The sequence below is a fragment of the Amborella trichopoda genome, chromosome 11, assembly GCF_054954075.1.
Source record: "Amborella trichopoda isolate Santa Cruz 75 chromosome 11, AtrichopodaSantaCruz75HAP2 v2.0, whole genome shotgun sequence".
Taxonomy (NCBI): domain Eukaryota; kingdom Viridiplantae; phylum Streptophyta; class Magnoliopsida; order Amborellales; family Amborellaceae; genus Amborella; species Amborella trichopoda.
The window spans coordinates 48,575,973-48,595,582 of NC_142346.1; the positions used below are offsets into that span (position 1 = coordinate 48,575,973).

The following is a 19,610-nucleotide window of genomic DNA, read 5'->3' on the forward strand; positions in this document are numbered from 1 at the left end:
ATAAGCAAACCAGAGAGTTCACAATTTAAAATATAAAGGATTTAATCTAGGAACTACATCAAGCCACTACCCCAACACTGTGCTTATGGGTTCCACTGTTAAAGGCTTAAAGTTGTATATGGCTACTGTAAAACGTTAGAGGATAAGTACTTATAACTTACTCCCACACTAACACATCATGCACTTACTTAGTAGGGCAGAAGCCCTAGTTAGGAGGATTATTTCGATCTGAAATTTCAGGATCAACTTTAAAATCATCAAATGAGTATTAAAAGAATATTTCAATATGAAATTTAAAAGACTTTGGTTATTAATATGATATTATTTTTCATGTGCATATAAAGTGCATAATATTTTTTAGGATTGTCTACAAAAATAACATTTATCTTTTATACATAGAGATCACAATCATTGTCATTCCCACTCGTTGAATGTCAAATTGGCTAGTTTGAAGTGTCATAAAATCCAAAAAAAAAAAAAAAAAAAAAAATTAGAATTGTGTTTAATCAATGATACTCTTACAACCACCCATTTTGAAATTTAAGGGAAAAAAATAATTATGACTTCCATATACAGAGGTTAAATAGTCTCTTTGCAAGCAATCTTATATTTTATTCACGTTGATCCTAGGCTGCTGAAAAAACATGGGTACTCCCAGATAAGGTTTTACCCAAGTGAATGCACTATATGCTCCCATGAAGCATCTAATCTTTTTGGCTAAAATAGAGCTACCGTTACTCCTTATAAATTGTAGACTCAACTGAATCCATCAGGGTTCAATCCCATTAAGTGGACCTCTGATTTTTTTTTCTCCTACTGGATAGTCATTGCTTCTAACCAAATGAACTCCAGACCAGCCAAGAATCAATAATAGAATAAACTGAATACGTCAGGAAAAACTGGAATGATCTCAATATTAAAGCTCAATAGCAATAAATCATTAATAGATGCGATAAACTGTGCTTCATTTCTTTTTTTATTTTTTTGATTCATAGCTTGAATCAATGAAATAATATGATGATTCTTTTTTCCGTTTCTTTGTTTTCTCATAAATGGCCCCTTTGGTAATATACAAGTATACTGGGGAATCCTAGAGCCAAAGAAAAAATATCATAATTCTCGTCGGATTTTCATCTTATTGTGTTATCCACCTTTTCAGATTTCCCACATGCTCCAACCTGTAAAAGGAGCCCGAGTTTACGAGGCCCTGCTTTGGTTGGTTGTTTTGGCTGCAAACATAAAAACAGTAGAAAAATGGTCATCCTTTGTTCACACCATGACATGGAAATGGACTAGTATTGTCAAATTCGCTTCACTTCAGCTAAAGAGGCAAAGCCTTTGGATTTTAGGCCTAGACAAAAACGAAGCAAAGCCTGGTGCTGCAGCTTCGGTCCGCTTTAGTCTGCTTCAAGCCGATTCGGCTAAAGCAAAGAAATATCTATATAAAAAATACTTTTTAAAAAAAAAAGTGTTTTTAAAATCTCATTATTTTTATATATAATTTGTATATATAAATATCTAATTTATTTATATTAAATTAAAAAAAAATGTCCAAAGTTTTCCCCAGAATGGGCCGAAGTACCAAATTGCTTCGTTTTTCTCACCAAACCAAAAAAGACTCTGAAGCGAATCTGATAACATTGAAATGGACTACTGCAAGCTTTAAAAACAACAAAAATAACCTTCTCTCTCCGAGGTTTGCTGGTTTTCCAACAGAGATAGCCAGTGCAACAATGCCCTGATTCATATCCCCTACAAGTAACACGATAACAATGAACAAAAATTAGAAAAATAAAATCAATAAAAGGAAAAAATAAAGTTTAGAACATAATGTGAGATATGAGGCCCAACTGATCATCAATCAAAAACTATAAACTCTATCTCTCTCTCTCTCTCTCTCTCTCTCTCTCTCTCTCTCCCCACAATTTTCTGGGTCCCTACAGTGAAGGGGTGGCAATAGGTAACACAAACCATTTTACTCAAGTAATAAAAAAAATTGACAGGTGAAAAAAACTAACTTCAAGACTACAATGGACAGTTTGTAGCCACCTGTATTTCAAGACCCATTTACTAAAGTCTACATGTAGAAGAAACTTTCACGTCACAATATCACAAGTATCCAATAATGTAGTTGTCATATTATCTTGCACTTTACCAAAACTTGCAAAAGTTCCCATAGAAGCTAAGATGGACCTACCTAGATACCTATTTTCACATCTCAGAGACCGAGTGAACTCACCTGCACACGTGTGTAGAGAGAGATGATCTCAGGAGAACTCACCTGCACATGTGTGTGGAGAGAGAGAGAGAGAGAGAGAGAAAAGGTGTTAGTACACACCGATTTTCATCATCATTATGTGCCTTGAAGCTTCTACTATGCAATAAGCTCGGAGAGACGACAGGAGCATCACTTCTCCTTTTGATCTGATCCGTTTGTGAAATTCCATTTCCATTGGCCTTTGAAACAGGGATTTTGTAACTCGATTCCTCTTCCCCATGCCTAGAGGCAGTATTTAATGCCATCACTGATAGTGTTCGGTCTTGGCAATAAATACCATCTTGTGGGATTATTTGATTTCTCTCAGCTCTTAACCGATTGATTGATCCCGGTGTGCTTTTATCTGCAGCTTGAAGCCATGCACTCTCTAACCTTTGTTCATCAACTAGCTGATGACATGTTCAAATGTGTGAGAGCAAAAATAAAATTGTAAAAATAATTCTAACAACTAATCCTAAGAGAATTAGAAGCAGGAGACAGGGAGAGAACAAGAAAATGAACAACCCAACTAGATGCATTTTACTACCTGAGGAAGAACACTATTAAACAGAAATAAAGCATTGGTACACATACATGCTACTGTTCTTACCATTCTGTTTTCCTGATCCCTGTCAATCCCAAAATTGAGTTTCCCACTTTCTTCTAGTGAGAAGATTGACAGGCTTTCGGTTTGGAAGCTCTCATCACGTACTGCCGAGATATTATGTGGTGTTATTTGCCAAAGGCCCTCAGAGGGAATTGAATTATTGCAAGTTGATTCTAGAGGTTTCCTTTGTAGACCCTGATCAGAAGAATGATAGTGACTATTGCTGAAATCAATTTTCTTTTCACTACCTATAACATTGACAGCTTCAGTATGCTTCCCTGGTGCGGCACTCGGCGAGCCAGTTTGAAATGTGGCATTGTCGTACTTTTTGTTATTCGAAATAATACCTATCCTGATCTCTACATTGCACTGCAGAATGACTTCCATTGAGTTTGTGATACTACTCAAGAACCTCTCGGCTCGGGTTTTATGGTCATGATGCTCAAATGCTATAAAAGCAATAAGAAATCCTGCATTCAGCCAAATATCACTTGGATGAGTTGGGACAAACAACTGATGGAAGCACATCCCTGTCAAACATTAGATGGAGGATAGTAAATTTTCTTCATTGAAAGTCTTAACATGTTATATTTTAAATTTAGTTCTTGGCCAGTTTCTCTGGAGCTATTGGGCAAATTTTCAGTAAGAATAAAATTTGGAGAGGTAAAGAATGAAAAACAAATACAGAACAAAAAGGTGAAAGCTGAACAGCCAAAATCCATCCACTGAATTTTTGCGACGGAATGTTTTCTTTCTTCAATTTTGTAATTCTTCCTGGTATTTTTGCTAAAAAGCAAAGACACTGTAGACAGCCAGAAAATTTCAGGCAATGATCTGGAAGTCCATGGTAACCTAGAATGGTACAAGGGAAAGAATCTTTCAAATTTAATGTAACTAAAACCTAGAGTCACACCAAAAGAAAAAGAAAGTAATCTTTCAAATTTAATCAATACAACCTGTCTTTGTCATTCTTCTTATTTTACTCTCCAATTTCTCATGAAGTCCAGATCAGACAAGTTAGATCCAACTTGAATTGTTAAGGCCCATTCCATTTTTTATTTGTTCAGCCCAACAAATAGAAATACCATTTGTCAAACTGGATATGCCACACATACATTATTTAACAAGAATTTACATGACCAATTATTTCACTTATGCAAACTTGGAAGAAACACTTAAATCTAAGTACTTCAAATCATCACACTGCTAGCAAGTGCACGAGTAATCTTAAAATTAAACTGTAAATTACCCACAACATTGTATGGTATACCATTTATAACTTCACCTCATTCTACATAAATAACACATCAATCGCAAGCAAACGCACCTAAAAGAAACCCATTATACCATGCATTTCTAGCAAGCGGTCAACCAACAAGAAACGATATGCTGATTAGAATTATAACATACCATCTGCTTCAGTAATAGATACCAGCTTTCCATACGTATAGAGCAACTGACTTAATGTCTTTGAATGGCACTTTTCTATACTTCTTCTCCAAATCTCATCTAACTTGTTTGGAGTTATGGATTTGAACTCATTTTCACCTGTAAGAGAATCTCCTTTAGGAACAGCAGCTACACTCTCCACAGAACTGCTACGAGCAGAAGGGAAGTTAGGGCAAACATTATCCATCTTGGAGGAACCAGGATCATTTTGCGATTGGCTGATCTTATTGTGTGCTCGAGTTACAAGCTTCTGGTTTCCGAGTGAATCACTGGACTTATTATGGTAGTCTGCTAAATATGGGGCATCTAGCGTGTTTTCTTGCATTCTCCTAGGGCACATTTCATTGTTGTTTTTGGCACTGCTGGGAACTAAATCATTACCAGAGCCAAATTGTAGTAAGGCAGCTGTAAACCATGTTGATCGATCATTAGAATGCCTAAGGTGTTTTTCAGCTTCAGAAAGGATCTTCAAAGCTTGCCTTAGTTTGTCCATCTCTGCTTCAGTTACTGTAAATGGTGCAGTTTCAAGAAATAATAACAAATCAGTAGGAATGCATAGGTCAAAAAAATTTCTAGCACGAGTTGCTAATAATGTAGAATAATAGCACAGAAATTTATTTTATTAAGAACTAGGGAATATTCTCCACAAAATAGCTACTTCTATTCTCTACAATCCTATTCACCTTCCACTACAAGAGTTCCATTAAATTCTTAGAGAATAGTTTTAGACACATAGCTCAGTGGAAAACACTCTTGCTTCCACTTAACAGCCAGTAACACCCACCTGTGAGTGCCTTTAAAACTGAACCATCCATACTCTATATGAGAACCTTCACACTTGGGGAACTTAAATCACCCACAAAGATACCATCAAAACTAAGATTTGGCATCCTCAACAGTAGTTTGTACCACAGTATATAATTTTAAATTCTTAGTACTAAATGGTGTCTTCTCGCATGCTCAGATGGTAATTAGAAAAATATGCACATGCACACTAGTTTAAAAAAGATGTATTTTGGAAGGAAACTGAAGGATGACACCAAGTGAAGTTGAGCATTTTGCTTCTTTTTTTGTGATAATTCAATACAAAACACCAGGTTAGAAAAAACTATTTGGACCTAACAATTGTCAAGTCTTTACCTTACATGAATGCTTAAGTGTGCATACCCAACAATGAAACTGTGCAGTCATTTAGAAAAAGGCTATGATTATACTGCTTTAAATGAATTCTTCAAGAACAACATAATAAAGAAAAAGCATAACAAACAACTTCTTTACAAGAAAAACTGTGGCCATTTAAGGCAAATGTTGCCGCATACCAATCAGTCCAAGGAACTCAAATAAGCAAGATATACTCACAGGTTTGCTGACCAAAAAGACAATCGTTTCGGGGTGACTCTGTCAATTGGTAACTTCCAGCAATAATATCCATGATGACACCTGCAAGCTGAGACATTAAAGCCATTGGATCCACACCAGAATCCAGCAATTCCCTCGCTTTTTTCACTGTTTCAGCATTATCTGATGACATTGCTAACTCAAGAAGATCCAATAACTTCTCCTCAGGAACAACACCAACCTTGTAAAAAAGTTTCAGAATCAAGAATTCAGTATGGATCTTTAAGTTCTAAAATTTCATGTTCTACAATCTTCTCCTGTGGTTTACAATGCACCATTGAACGAATGTATTTGCGATTATATGCACATCCAGAAAGCATGCTATTAACTACTCCAATACCACTAATTTAATAACACACATAAATAGGAGTGTAGGAACAACATCCTAATAACATACATAAAGAGGAAATACAATCATAGGAAGAATATCAATCCCATTAGATGTAAATGAAATGAAAAGCACGTAAGTTTGATATAAATCAACTTTAAGGAAACTATCGGTTGAGTACTTAAATGCTTGCCAATTAACAACTTTAAGTGGCTAAAGACATACACATTCCATAATTTATAAAGCCATGAGTGTACCAAATTGGGGTTTAGGCTACGATAACCAAGATTTGGTGAACATGATGTATGTAGGTTCTGATATTGAGAGAGGTAACAGAACATAATATACAAAATAGCTGTAAATAAAATGATACAGTAGAAATTCTTACTGCATGACCAGTACAGTTTCAATGACTCACTGAGAAAGAGTATCAGCAACACTAGTGAAGTTTTATACATATATTGAGATGTCTATAGATCACAGACTGCTACATAGCCGTCATTTTTTTGTTCAAAAACATCGCTTACAATGATTATTTATATTTTGCCAGTCTACAATTGAATGAGCTGTATGACGGTATCGTCATAGTTATTTGCCCATAGGCACAAACAAGTGATGTTAAAGGAAATTATAGAATTTAAATTTAGAACAATAATAAAATTAGATCCTATACCCAGAATTTACAAATAATGGAAGTTAGAAGTCACAAATCTATGCCAATGAACTAATATCCCAGTAGAATCAGTATCATTATCATTCATCATTATCCAAGCCTTATTCCAGTTATTTTGGATCGGCTACACAAATCTTATTCCGCCATTCCACTTTATCAAGGGACTTACCGTCAGTCAGACTATAATTCATGATATCTCTTCTCACTACTTCCATCCATGTCCTTTTGGGTCTTCCCCTTGGTCTTTTAGAGCCTTTCACTCGAACCAAATCACCCCTCCTAAGCCGTGTTGTTCTAGGTCGACGCTGCACATGACTAGCCCATCTAAGTCTACTTTCTCTCATCTTATCACCTATTAGAGAAACCCCCAAGTTCCCTCAAATGCATTCATTTGAATTTTACCCTTTCTTACCTTGCCACTCATGGACAAGAAAACAAGGCTCTGATACCAATATAGATGTGCATATAAAAAAGCAGTAACAGGGAACAGCAAACAACAACCAGATAAAAAAGCACACCGCACAACAAAGTTTATAAACTTATAAGGATCACACTTATAAACAAGATACAAGAGTAGATGGAAAGAGCTTACAGGCATAAAAAGAAGAAGCAGCAAAGGAAGAAGTGAGACTTGAAAGAAGCACACCAAAGAAATAAACTAGGCTGAGAGGCTCTAGAAGCGCTCTGCCGTTTACAATGACTTAAGGGGCTATTTATAGACCCCGGACGTGAAAGACGGACTTCAAACCAAATTAAAAAGAAGACAGCTGGCCTGAACAGGTGGCCTTTGTACAGTAAAAAGGTAATAAACAGTGACAGGTGGCCGACAATAGTGACAGGTGGCTTGACATGAACAGTAAAAAGTTGATGTACAGTGCTGTCGACAAAACAGTGCTGAACAGTGCTGCTGACAAAATAGTACTACCGACAAAATAGTGCTGAACAGTGATGTCGACAAAACAGTGTTGAACAGTGCTACCGACAAAATAGTGCTTCTGCTACAGTGACTCTGCTACAGTGTTTCTGCTCAATCTGTGTCATAATTGAGAGGATAGCCATCAGAATTATAGCTTGGTGAAAAAGGAATAGACGGGCTATGAGAAGGTCCAATGTATGTATCATCACTGGAACTGTCTGTGGGTGGTTCTGCAGGAGGGGGATGATCAGCAAGCCAAAGGTATAGTTGGTGCAATAAAGCAACTCCTTTGGGAGTTTCATCATTCCAAACTGTGTTTCCTGTATAGACATCCAAAGGAATCCATTCTGGCTAGATTCTGTTAATGTAGCACATGAGAATTTTCAATTCTTTCCATAAATCTGTCTGAAATAGCCAAAAATTTAAGAGATTGGAATCATACCATCTGATGGTTTGGATGAGAGGATGTTAGGTGATATAAGTATGTTCTGGATAAATCTGAGGATTAAGGTCTTGATGGAAAGCTATAATGATATAAGGTCGATGAGGATAACCAAAGGATTCAATCCATTGATTATAATGGTAATGTTTTAAAAGAAATTTATAGAAGTTGAATGCTCTGGGATTGGGGTGATTGTAATTGTTCCATTATAAGAAATGACAATGTCTGAGATAGGAAAGTAATTTCCTTACATGGAAATTAAAGCATATATGGTAGTTTTGGGTAAGATACTAGATAAAACAAATGGCTTCTTTTGGCATATTATAATAATGTCTAGTCTGAAATAGGGATAAAAATGGATATGATGGATGGCATCGAATTCCTTCGAAACATTCTCCATGATTTCTGATTACTATTTCATGCATCTTTTGTTGCATATTCTCATTTCTGGAGTCCATTGATTTTCTGAGAATGATGTCATATATTTCATCAGGAACATCTTGTGGATCATCATCAATTTTGATAATGGCTCCCAAAAAAGGAACAACTGGAAAAAGAGGTTCTTCAGAAAATTTTCTTCTTGAAAACATGTCTGCCAAAATGTTGTTTTTCCCAGAAATATGCTTATACTCAAAATTCCATTGAGAAAACCAGTTTGACCACCTGAGTAGTTGAGAATTCGAAAGAATTTTGTTTTTGAATTTTAGCATATTTGGAAATGCAGACATCCATTTCAACAAGGAAAGTATGTCCTATTAGATGAAATTGGAATTTTTCAATCCCTCTTTTTACTGTTAAGATTTCTTTGAATGTTGAATGGTAATGAAGTTCAGAATCTTTAAACTTTCCACTTTTATAGCCACAGATCATTCTGTCTTTTTCTTTTTCTTCAAGTAAGATACACGCCGAAAATTCATCAGAAGCATCTGTTTGCAAAATTCTTTTTCCTGTAGAGGGGATTTTTAAAGAAGGTAGATTTTGAGAAAATCTTTTGAGCTCTTGAACACACTCAGTCTGTTTTCTTGTCCATGGTGGTGCTTTCTTTTTTAACAAAAGATAAAGAGGACTAGTAAACAGGGAAAGTTTAGGAATAAAAGGGGACATATAATTTACAATTCCTAAATATTGCCGGATTTGTTTTACAGAAGATAAAGTATCGGGAAATTCTAATAGGTGTTTGGCTATATGGGGTTGGAGTTTGTACATTCCATTGTGAAAATGCATACCGAGGAAATCTACTTCTGTAGTAGCAAAGACACATTTTTTTTTCAGAGATCATAATACCATATTTACAACAAAGAGAGTAGAATTTATCTAATAAGAGAATATGACTTTCTAGATCAGGAGAAAAGAGGAGTATGTCATCTATATATATGTCAGTGCCTGCGTTGAGATTGGTTCAAAAATGGTGGTTAAAACTTTTTGAAAATATGTGGGTGCATTTTTAAAACCAAAAGGCATAACCGTCCATTGAAAATGGTAATTTGGTAAACAGAAAGTTGTTTTAGGACGATCTTTTGGGTGAATTCCAATTTGCCAAAATCCTGATTTTAAATCAAACTTAGAAAATATGTGAGCATTAGAAAGTGCAATTTGGTTAGGCAAAGGGAATTTATCATCTGCAAGGAAGGTATTCAATGGTTGGTAATTGATAACTAGTCTGAGTTTTCCTCGGATTTGTTTAGCTCTCTTATTTACATAAAAGGCTTCACAAGCCCAAGGGGAACTGGTAGACTCAATTAACTGCTCCTTTATCAAATTTTGTATCTCTAGCTTAGCTTGGCACAACAGTCTATTATTATTTTTGGTTTGACTATATCTAGGGTGTAGGGAGGATCTATACTGGCTATCCAGGGCAAGGTTAGGTTCCTATAATGTAATCCTTTGGAGGTCTATTGAAGTTTTACTTGATGCAATACATCAAATCCAAGTAAAAGGTCTCTGTTTGGCAAATAGTATCCTAAGAGTTTATGTTGGATAACTACTTTGGGAAACAGTTTAATCAAAATGGGCCTGCTAATTTGGGTTATGAAAAATTTCTCTCCATTAGTAGCTCGAAAAGTTTGATTGCATGTTTCCCAAAACTGTTTTGGTAGTAAATCAGGTTTCAAAATACTAGCTGATGCTTCTGTATCAAAGAAGGCAGGAAGGGTCAAACGCTTGGAATAATGTTCTTGGAGTATCTGAACAAGGGCTATTGGGGTAGGTTGCAAGGGTAAACTGTTTATGTCTGAAATTTCATCTTGTGGAGACAATATCTCTGGAACACTGGTGTTGCTTATCATTGAGCTCAAAATCATCAGCATAAGAAATGGATATCAATGTCATCAAGAGAAAACACAGATTCTAAATCATCATCGATTTCGTCTTCTAAAACTTGTGACAAAAGATGTATTATCTTTTTTTTCTTTTTCTGGTTTGGGCATTCTTTTGCAAAATGTCCTTTCTTTCCACAGACATAACATCTATCTCCTTTTTTGTGTCTTCGAAATCTTGATCATCGAAAATATTTGAATCTTTTGAATCTCTTCTTTTTTGTCTTTTGGTCAAACTTCTTTTTTCCTTTCGAGGCAGGTGGACATGAACACTGTTTTTTTGCATCACATTTAATCTTGAGATATGGTTTATCACAAGATTTTCCAAGTAAATGCTTATTCTTTTCCATTTGTTTCACAAATTCAACTTGATTGCAAAGTCTTTCAAGAGCATGGAGAACAAACTGACATAATTCACCAAAACTGGTGTTTTGAATAATAAGTCCTTGATTTTCCATTGTCTTTGTTGCTTCCTTACCAAGAGTAGGAGGTATAGATTCAAGATAAAATTGTTTCAAATTTATATCATCAATTCCTCCTATTTTATGGTATCTTTTGTTCATTTCTGAAAAATGTTTTTCAAGATCTTGTCTCTTGAATGAACAACATTTGAGTTGAAAAAATTCTTCTCGGGCAGCAATTTGTTCATGTTTAATAGGTCCTGAGAATTCAGATACCAAATAATTAAGAAACTCAACAATGGACTAACTATTTCTTAACTGTGTTTGCCGGTATTTTCCAAGACTTATGTACCAATCAAATAGGCGTCCTCTTAGCCTCACAATGACTTTAGAAATGGTACTGGCTAAGGTATTTGCAAGATTAAGCATTTCTGAATGCATCCATCCTTGAATTTCTCTGAATCTGTCATTCCATCTTGAAGGTGGAATATCATTAATAGTAAATCCTTTAGATGAATCTCCATAGGTTGGGGTTGGTTGGGGTTCTTGAGGTTCTTGATGGTCCGGAGGTCTAAATTCTTCTTCCATAAAAGGGTCTGGTTCTTGAGGGGTTCAGGAGGGTTCATCATAAGCAAATTGTCAGAATCTGAAGAAGAAGGAGAAGATTTTCTTTCAAACGTTTCCGAGGTATCGAACAATTCTTCAAAGGATTGTGTTTCAGTTTGAAGGTTTACTTCAGGCTGTTTGGTCAGGATTTTCAGGAATGAGCTCATGTTGTTCAAGGGCTCAGAGGAAGTTAATATCTGGGTTGGGACTGAGGAGGCTACAACATCTGACTCAGTATCAAAATACTGAATCATTTGGGTTTCATTTTTAGGTATTTGAGGACTAGGATGAGGGTGTACTGTTACAGATGGTGAAGTAACAGAAGGTTTAGGTTTCGAGGTTTGTGATGAACTAGGTGTTGAAGTATTTGGTTTTTTCCTTAATTGAGGAACGAACATTTCTTCAGGGAAACGTCTTTCATTTTCAAATGCACTTAAAGCTCGAAAACCAAAATTTCTTGAAGGAATTAAACTTGTAGGTGGGTAGAGTGTTCGAGTGAGTGGAAAAGGGTCAGGGCTCCTTAAAGCAGGATAGTTACGAGTGTATGGATTGGTAAGTAGAGGCTGAAATTGGGAAGGATATTGTGGTTGAGGGTATTGAGACTTCATCCAAAGATCTTTTTCGAGGCTCTGTAACTGTTTTTCTAAAAATGCCTTTTCCTTTCCTTTTTGATTCAGTAAATAAGATTGTTCATGAATATCTTTGACTGTATACATCTCAACTACACTCGTTTTATGGATATGTTGTTTTTTTATTGCCCAACATTATGTTTCATAAAGTATGGCTGGTCTTACAGCTGTCCTATAAAACTGCCCCTTTAGTTTCATTTATATGGGCGATTACATTCCAGAAGCACATCTTCAACACTTCACCCACTCAGCTCCAATTCTATGTGTGACATCTTCTTCAATCTCTCTATTCTCATGGATTATCATTCTTAGATATCAAAAATAATCTCTTTTAGGTACTTCTTGGCCACAAAATATTAACTACTACCTCATTTTTACTCTTATTATTACTAAACTCGCATTCCATATATTTTATTTTAATCCGGCTAATTATAAAACATTTATTCGCCAGAGCATCCTACCAACGTTCCAACTTTGCATTGACACTGTCTTTATTCTCATCAAATCAAAAACTATATCATCTGCAAACAACATACACCACAGTATTTAATCTTGTAGATGCCTAGTTACCTCATCCATAACCAAAACAAAGAGATATGGGCTCAACACTAACCCCTGATGTAGGCCTACTATCACAGAAAACTCACTTGCATCTCCACTAATTGTCCACACACTCGCTCCCTTGTACATATCTCTCACCATGTCAATATATTATCGAGAGACTCCTTTCTTTTCCAACATCCCACCAAATTAACCATCTAGGTACCTTGTTGTATGCTTTCTCTAACTCAATAAAGACAATTGCCTAAGTAGGAAAATAGCTCCAATTGTTGACCTCTCTAGCATAAAACCAAACTGATTTTCTGATACACTCGTTTCATGTCTTAGTCATTACTCAATCACTTTCTCCGATAGCTTCATAGTGTTGATCATAATTTTGATCCCTCAATAAGTCTCAATTGTACTTGTAAATAGGTATCATAGAACTTTTTCTCCATTTATCAAGTATTTTCCTTTTTCAATATCTTGTTGGACAGTTTGGTCAGCCAAAATATGCCAATCTCTCCATGCACTTCCAAACCTGTATCGGGATAGCATCTAGTCCTAAGGCCTTTTCGATCTTCATCTTTTCTCAAAGCTTGTTTTCCACTTTGGATATCTTAATCCTGCAAATGTATCTATGATCTCCGACCTCATTTATGTCGAAGGTTTCTCTTAAGCATGTGCTCCCAAAGCATTCATCATTTAATAATTTTTTAAAATAAATTCGTCACCTTTAATTGACCACGTCACCCTTCACCATCACCCCCTGATCCTAACTCTAAATGCACTTAACATTAAACAGATCCCTACACTTCCTCTTTCTCATTTTTACTAGTTTGAATTTTTCACCTTCTCTTGTCCCCAGTTTATTGTATGAATCATCATATTCCTTAAGTTTAGCTTTACTTACTATTTTTTAAGTATTTTTGTTAGCATTTTTATATTCTTTTAAGTTTTACTCATTTATATTACGTTACTAAGCTTTATAATACGATTGTTTTTTGTTAGTAGCCTTTTAAACATCAATCCACCACCAAGTTTTCTTATCGAAATTTCTTTTCCCTCTAGATTCTCTTAAAGCTTCGTTTGCCACTTCCTCAATACAATCAGCCATCTCATTCCACTTAATATTAACCCCATGCTCAAAATTCAATTTTCCTTCTTTTACCTATTTATTCCTAAATAAGCATATTTTCTCCCTTTTAAAATTCTACCATCTAGTTCTTGGGCATTTATTAATTTCACTCATTCTCTTCCATCTCTTTATGTAGACATACATCATATGAGTTATATTTCATGGTCAAACTCTTCCTGATATAACATTACAGTCTTTACGTGATGGAAGATATGCCTTCTTAACCAGAAAGAAGTCTATCTAGCTTTTATATCATCTACTTTTAAACGCTATTAATTATTCATCTCGCTTTTTAAAGTAGGAGTTTGCTACTGCTAGGTTGTAAGCCATAGCAAAATTGATAATAGTATCACCCATCTCATTTCTCTCCCCAAATCCATATCCTCCATGTATCCTTTCATGTCCTGTATTATCTTTTCCTACATGACTATTTAAGTCCCTTGCTAAAAAAGTCTTCTCTCCATTTGGTATCCCTTGGACTAGTCCATCCATGTAATCCCATAATTGTCTTTTAATGCTATCCTCTAGTCCTACCTGTGGCGCATAAGCACTAAGTACATTAACTATATCCTCCCCTAACACAACTTAATCAATATAAGCCTATCACCTAATCTTTTAACATCAACTACTTTATCCTTTGAATTTTTGCCTATTATTGTACCTACGTCATTTCAATTATTATTTTTTCCTATATACCAAAGTTTATATCCATCGTTTTCCTTAGTTTTTGCCCTTTTCCATTCAGTTTCCTGGAGGCATGCTATGTTAACTCTCCTTTGCCTCATTGTGTCCACTAACGATATGATTTTACTTGTTAGAAATCATGCATTCCATGTGGCTAAATGAATCTGATTCACTTAGATTGGCTTCTTTATCCATGATTGTCTGAAATGGCACGAGAACCCTTGTCTACATTTGTGTCACTTCCGAGGGACACCCTAGCTAACCCTTGCTCATTTCTCACTGCACCCAGGTGCTGGTACGACATGTCACGTATAGGGAAAGCCGTAGTATTAGTATATAACATTAATTCAGGATTCATGAAAGATTCTGAAGAGTTTTACTTTGGGTGCCCACCTAACACATTTCTCTGGGCTTGAGACCGGCATACAACCGATATAGGACCAGCCATGGCAGAGTTTCCAGTAGAATTAGTATATGAAATACAATTCCATGGAAATATGAGAGGCAAAGTACCAATCAAGAGCTCCCAAAACAACATGTACTTTGCACTCATTTCCAAGAAGGGAAAAAGTACTAGTTGTGATCATTGCTACCACATTAAGAAGCACACTAATACAATAGGCCAAAATAAAATTTTTAACTTCCCATGCACATAGTCTTTATTAGTGAAAACTTGGTAACAACTATGATGATTAATCCATCATAAGAGATCAAGAGCAAAATCTGCATTTAGAGTGGCTACTTTGAAACAAATGTACCCAAAGAAATCTTGCACAAATGAGCATAGAAGTACAATACGTAATCCTAAATGTTTTTTCCTATAATTTTTTCTTGGGTAACCAACTATGGGGTGATCAAACATGACGTTGGGGATTTTGTACTCTGTCACATATTACAAGCTGATAGTTTAAAGCCTCAATACATAAATAGAGGGAACCAAGATATACAAATAGAAATACCACGACAATATATAATATCATATCAATATGTAGCGGGAAAAGTCCAATTAGATTTTTTATGTGAAAGTTTCAGTTGTCTATACATTCTCCCAAAATGATATATTCATACAGAAATAAACAGGCAGCTCAATCCAGCATTAAATAATAAAATTGATTCCACATAACACTTCATTACCAAAAGAATTTTATTTTCTGTTGGTTTTTAAGAAAATATAAGCAACAGCTTCAAGCATAATTATGAGCAATATCATTCCAGTAAATAAGATGATAATTAGTATTTGTTTATCGTTAAATGTAATTGAAGACACAGTATTGGGACTCACAAGGTCATTGACAAGGGCCATGGTTATTGGCTTTCCCAGCAAAGCCAACTGCTCCAGCAATGTTTCGGCATCTCGAAGAGAACCATCTGAATTCAAGGCTATCAAATCCAGTGCATCTGGTTCAACCACCAGATTTTCAACTTCTGCAAGCTTCTTCAACCTGTTCACCATATCGACTTCTTTGATCTTGGGGAAGAGGTATTTCTGACACCGCGAGACTACTGTTCTTGGTAACTTGTCTGGGTCCGTAGTCACAAACACAAACACAACGTGTGGTGGTGGTTCCTCCAAGCTTTTTAGAAAACTAGTCCATGTTTTGGAAGATAACATGTGGCATTCATTGATTATAAATACTCTAAATCGCGATGATGGGGGAGGAATAGCAGAGTGCTTCAGCACGTACTTTATTCTATTTATGCCATTCTTATTAGTAGCATCCAATTCTCTCATATCCATACTCTTGCCTGAGGCAAAAACCATGCATTCCTTACAAAAGCCACAAGGCTTGATTCCTTCCTCAGATGAACAATTTAGAGCAGCTGCAAAGACCCTTGCAGTGGATGTTTTCCCTGTCCCTCGAGGACCTTGAAAGAGATAAACAGGTGCTATTCTACCCTTAAAAATGGCATTAGCTAATGACTGAACAACTATATTTTGCCCAACTATCTCATTGAAGGATCTTGGTCTATACTTTTGGCTCAAACTTCTAGGCTCGCCATCGTGAGGTAATGAGTTTCTAGAACCTGGTGTTAATGCCAGTTCTAATTGTTCGGGGCTTCGGCAACTAGACCACCTTCTTCCATCTAATCGACTACAAGCCTCCAAATCAAGCTCCCCGAAGTTAGTGGAGAGCTCATCGCTCATTGTATCACCTGATGAATGATCAACATGGTGACCACATTGTTTTAACAAGGGTAAATCTGGGGAAATTTTGAGAGTTTGATTATGCTGGCATGCATCTGAGGATACACATTTTCGAGGAGCAGGCCGTCTTTTACGAAACACGATACTGCCCTTTCGCCTCAAACTATCAGAAAAAGAAGGGGACAGGCATCCTCTCTTGGGCCAGTAGCGAGTGATCCCACAACCCTGGCGTGTCGACAAATCCAAGCCGTCGATTTCATTGGCATCTAATGAATCCCCACCATCCAAGGACTCAGCCGTGCTCATATTGCCAAAGCAACTTCTTTTATGGGAACAAGTTGACATTGGGGTCTCAGAATCCTCCCTTAATCTATACCCCTTTAAAGATTTTGACCAAGTTTTCATCTCGCTGTGACAACGCTCTGTTGAACCTGTTGTGTATCCAGAGAGCAAAGGAGATTCAGAAACTGAGCTATAGCCTGTTTTCTTCCTGCTTTTGTACGTTGAAGTTGCCAAGTGTTCCTCAGAATTATACTGATCGGTATCATCAAAAAGCCCTATGTCATTGTGAGATTTCAATGGGCTGCATGGAACATCAATACGCTTTGAATTTCCAGAACTTGTCGCTTGTGATAATCCCTTTTTGTTCATTCTCAGTTTCCTGGTTTCTCTTCCCATGAAAGGACTCTCTACCCTTTTTTGTCGAACTCTTGAAGCCAACTGAGATTGTTCTTTTGGGATATTGATTGCAGGGTCCTCACCTTCCTTAATTTCTTTCTCCTGGTTCACCTCACCACTGATGGATGAAACCCTCCTTGATCTGACTGGGGTAATAGGAGATCGGTTACTCCAATTGTGGAGAAACACATTATCACCACCCCTTAGACCAGTTGAGGGTAAAACTGCCTCAAAATCAAAGGACCCGTTCAATCTTTTACCTCTTAAATTGTGCTTTTCAGGGTTCCTTTTCAAGCTAAAAGTGCCTAGGGATCTGGTACTCATTGGAGACCGCCATAACAAGCTGGTCTCAGGATCTCGAAGAAATTGAGACCTTCTAAGTGCAGTGAGTTCCTTCTTCAGATGAAGCTCGCTAACATCTAAAGAGGCCCCTGACATTCTCTTTCCACTTAGAAACCCAGCCCTAATTGCATTGACTCAAATTCAAAAAATAACAATCCAAATGTCAACAGCAGATGGGAACGTTCATTGTATTGGATTGTAGTGAAAACCCGCAATTCAAAACTCTTCTCTAGTTAATCGCAGATAAACCGGCTTTCCAATCTCACCTGCCAAGCAATAATATAATCCCAATTTCTATTTAAGAACAGTAAAGACAGGCTCAATACATAGTTCAAGTATTGAAACATGAACAAAAACCACATTCCAATTTACAATCTCATCTGCATGCAACTCTAAGACAACCATTTCAATCTCGTCAGCTATGCAAAATTCAAACCATAATTTATTTTCCCTAAAATAAAATGAAAAACACAACCAGGTACTCATCCATTACATAGTAATAAAACCACAGTCCCATCAAAGTATAACAAAACAGACATTAATAAACACCTCTGGCATATAGAATGCCTTATGGTATCAATCCTCTTGCCCATCTTTTTTCTCGGAAACAAGAATTGAATATACAAAAAATGAACTTCTATTGGTACCACAAGCCCCCAGCAGAAAAAAGAAAGGAGGAGAGAGATAAAGAAAGGCAGATGTTCCTTGACGCCTTAAAAAACGAATATTGCCCCATTTTTTGGGAGGTGAAATTAATCACTCTGCAACCATTTAGTCCACAACAGCTGCACTGATACAAACCCAATAAAAAGTAAAATCGATAATATAATTGAATTGTGGAAATTATAATGCTTCATAGTTTGAAAATACAGGATATTGGGCAATTGCCAGCTGTGATCTGTGCACTTGTGTACCAATTAGACGCACTTGCGTGCGCCCACACACAGGCAGTGAAAGAGAAATTAACTCGAATGCGAAAGGAAAAGAAAAAATTAAAATCTGAGAATCCAAGTGAAAACAAAACTCCACAAGGAAATTGTATTCAACAAGAAAATAAAAGATTGTACAGGGAGAAAATACTCCTTTTTAAATAAAAAAAATCAGTTACCATGGACAAGACTCCTATAGCCAAACTTTTCCAGTTACTGTGAATTTCAGTCATGCAACTGATCACCAAATAAACAAGTAGGAAGTGGCCGTCTAATGCAGACAAGTAAGATCTGAAACTTCATTTAAAACCGAGAAAAAAAATTGGAGTAAAATAAAGAATAAACTGTGATTATTTTTCCCTGGTAAATGGCTTTAATTTTGAGAAGAAAAATGCTGAGATAAATACCTGAGAAATCTGAAATCTTCTACTCCATCGTTCTGAGTAGGGGAGAATATAACAATGTCATACAGTATATGGATTTTACACATTCAGTTTGTGTGTGTGTGTGTGCGTGTGAGAGATACAATGCATGGATTTTTCACACAGTGAGAGAGAGATCATTTTACACACTCAGCGAGCGAGCGAGAGAGAGAGCGCTGATTTTACAGAGAGAGAAGAGAAAGTGCAATGATTTTAGGCACTTGGAGAGAGAATGAATGAATTTTACAGACACAGTGAGAGAGAGAGAGGAGAGAGAAACATGAGAGAGAGAGAGAGAGAGAGGAGAGAGAAACATAAGAGAGAGAGAGGAGAGAGAAACATAAGAGAGAGAGAGGAGAGAGAAACATAAGAGAGAGAGAGGAGAGAGAAACATAAGAGAGAGAGAGGAGAGAGAAACATAAGAGAGAGAGAGAGAGGAGAGAGAAACATAAGAGAGAGAGAGGAGAGAGAAACATAAGAGAGAGAGAGAGGAGAGAGAAACATAAGAGAGAGAGAGAGAGGAGAGAGAAACATAAGAGAGAGAGAGAGAGGAGAGAGAAACATAAGAGAGAGAGAGGAGATTTTTATTTTACTTTTTATAGTATGTATACGGCGCGCGCATTTTTCTAGGGTTTTGGTCATCCCAACTTGGCGCCTTTACTCACTTACCACACGCAATAAAATCGAAATCAAAAAATTTCTGCTTCCCT

At 36.4% G+C, this 19,610-nt stretch overlaps 1 protein-coding gene across 3 annotated transcripts; it reads right to left on the reverse strand.

The window, feature by feature from the left end:
- Nucleotides 1-916: 916 nt before the first annotated feature.
- STI (AAA-type ATPase family protein) lies at nt 917-19,350 on the reverse strand. 3 transcript variants are annotated; one of them, XR_016043859.1, is made up of 8 exons: nt 18,886-19,350; nt 15,666-17,815; nt 5,673-5,892; nt 4,275-4,820; nt 2,868-3,334; nt 2,198-2,667; nt 1,683-1,752; nt 917-1,229 (listed from the first exon to the last, which is right to left on the reverse strand). XR_016043859.1 is itself a non-coding variant. In XM_020663417.2 (8 exons), the coding sequence occupies exons 2-8, from the start codon at nt 17,643-17,645 to the stop codon at nt 1,131-1,133; spliced, it is 3,711 nt and encodes a 1,236-aa protein (XP_020519076.1). In that variant the 5' UTR covers nt 17,646-17,815; nt 18,886-19,350; the 3' UTR covers nt 917-1,130. The 3 variants fall into 3 exon arrangements, 2 of the variants coding, with proteins under 2 accessions (XP_020519076.1, XP_088707445.1); XM_020663417.2 differs by having other exon boundaries at nt 2,339-2,667; XM_088851319.1 differs by having other exon boundaries at nt 2,339-2,667; nt 15,666-18,339; nt 18,886-19,015.
- Nucleotides 19,351-19,610: the final 260 nt, after the last annotated feature.

Excerpts from the sequence above, each read along its gene's own strand:
- STI (XM_020663417.2), bottom strand. The coding sequence starts at position 17,645 with ATGTCAGGGGCCTCTTTAGATGTTAGCGAGCTTCATCTGAAGAAGGAA. Across the intron at positions 1,753-2,338 it reads CATAATGATGATGAAAATCG|GGGATATGAATCAGGGCATT; the intron begins GTGTGTACTAAC and ends TGTTACTTGTAG. Across the intron at positions 1,230-1,682 it reads GCAAACCTCGGAGAGAGAAG|CCAAAACAACCAACCAAAGC; the intron begins GTTATTTTTGTT and ends TTATGTTTGCAG.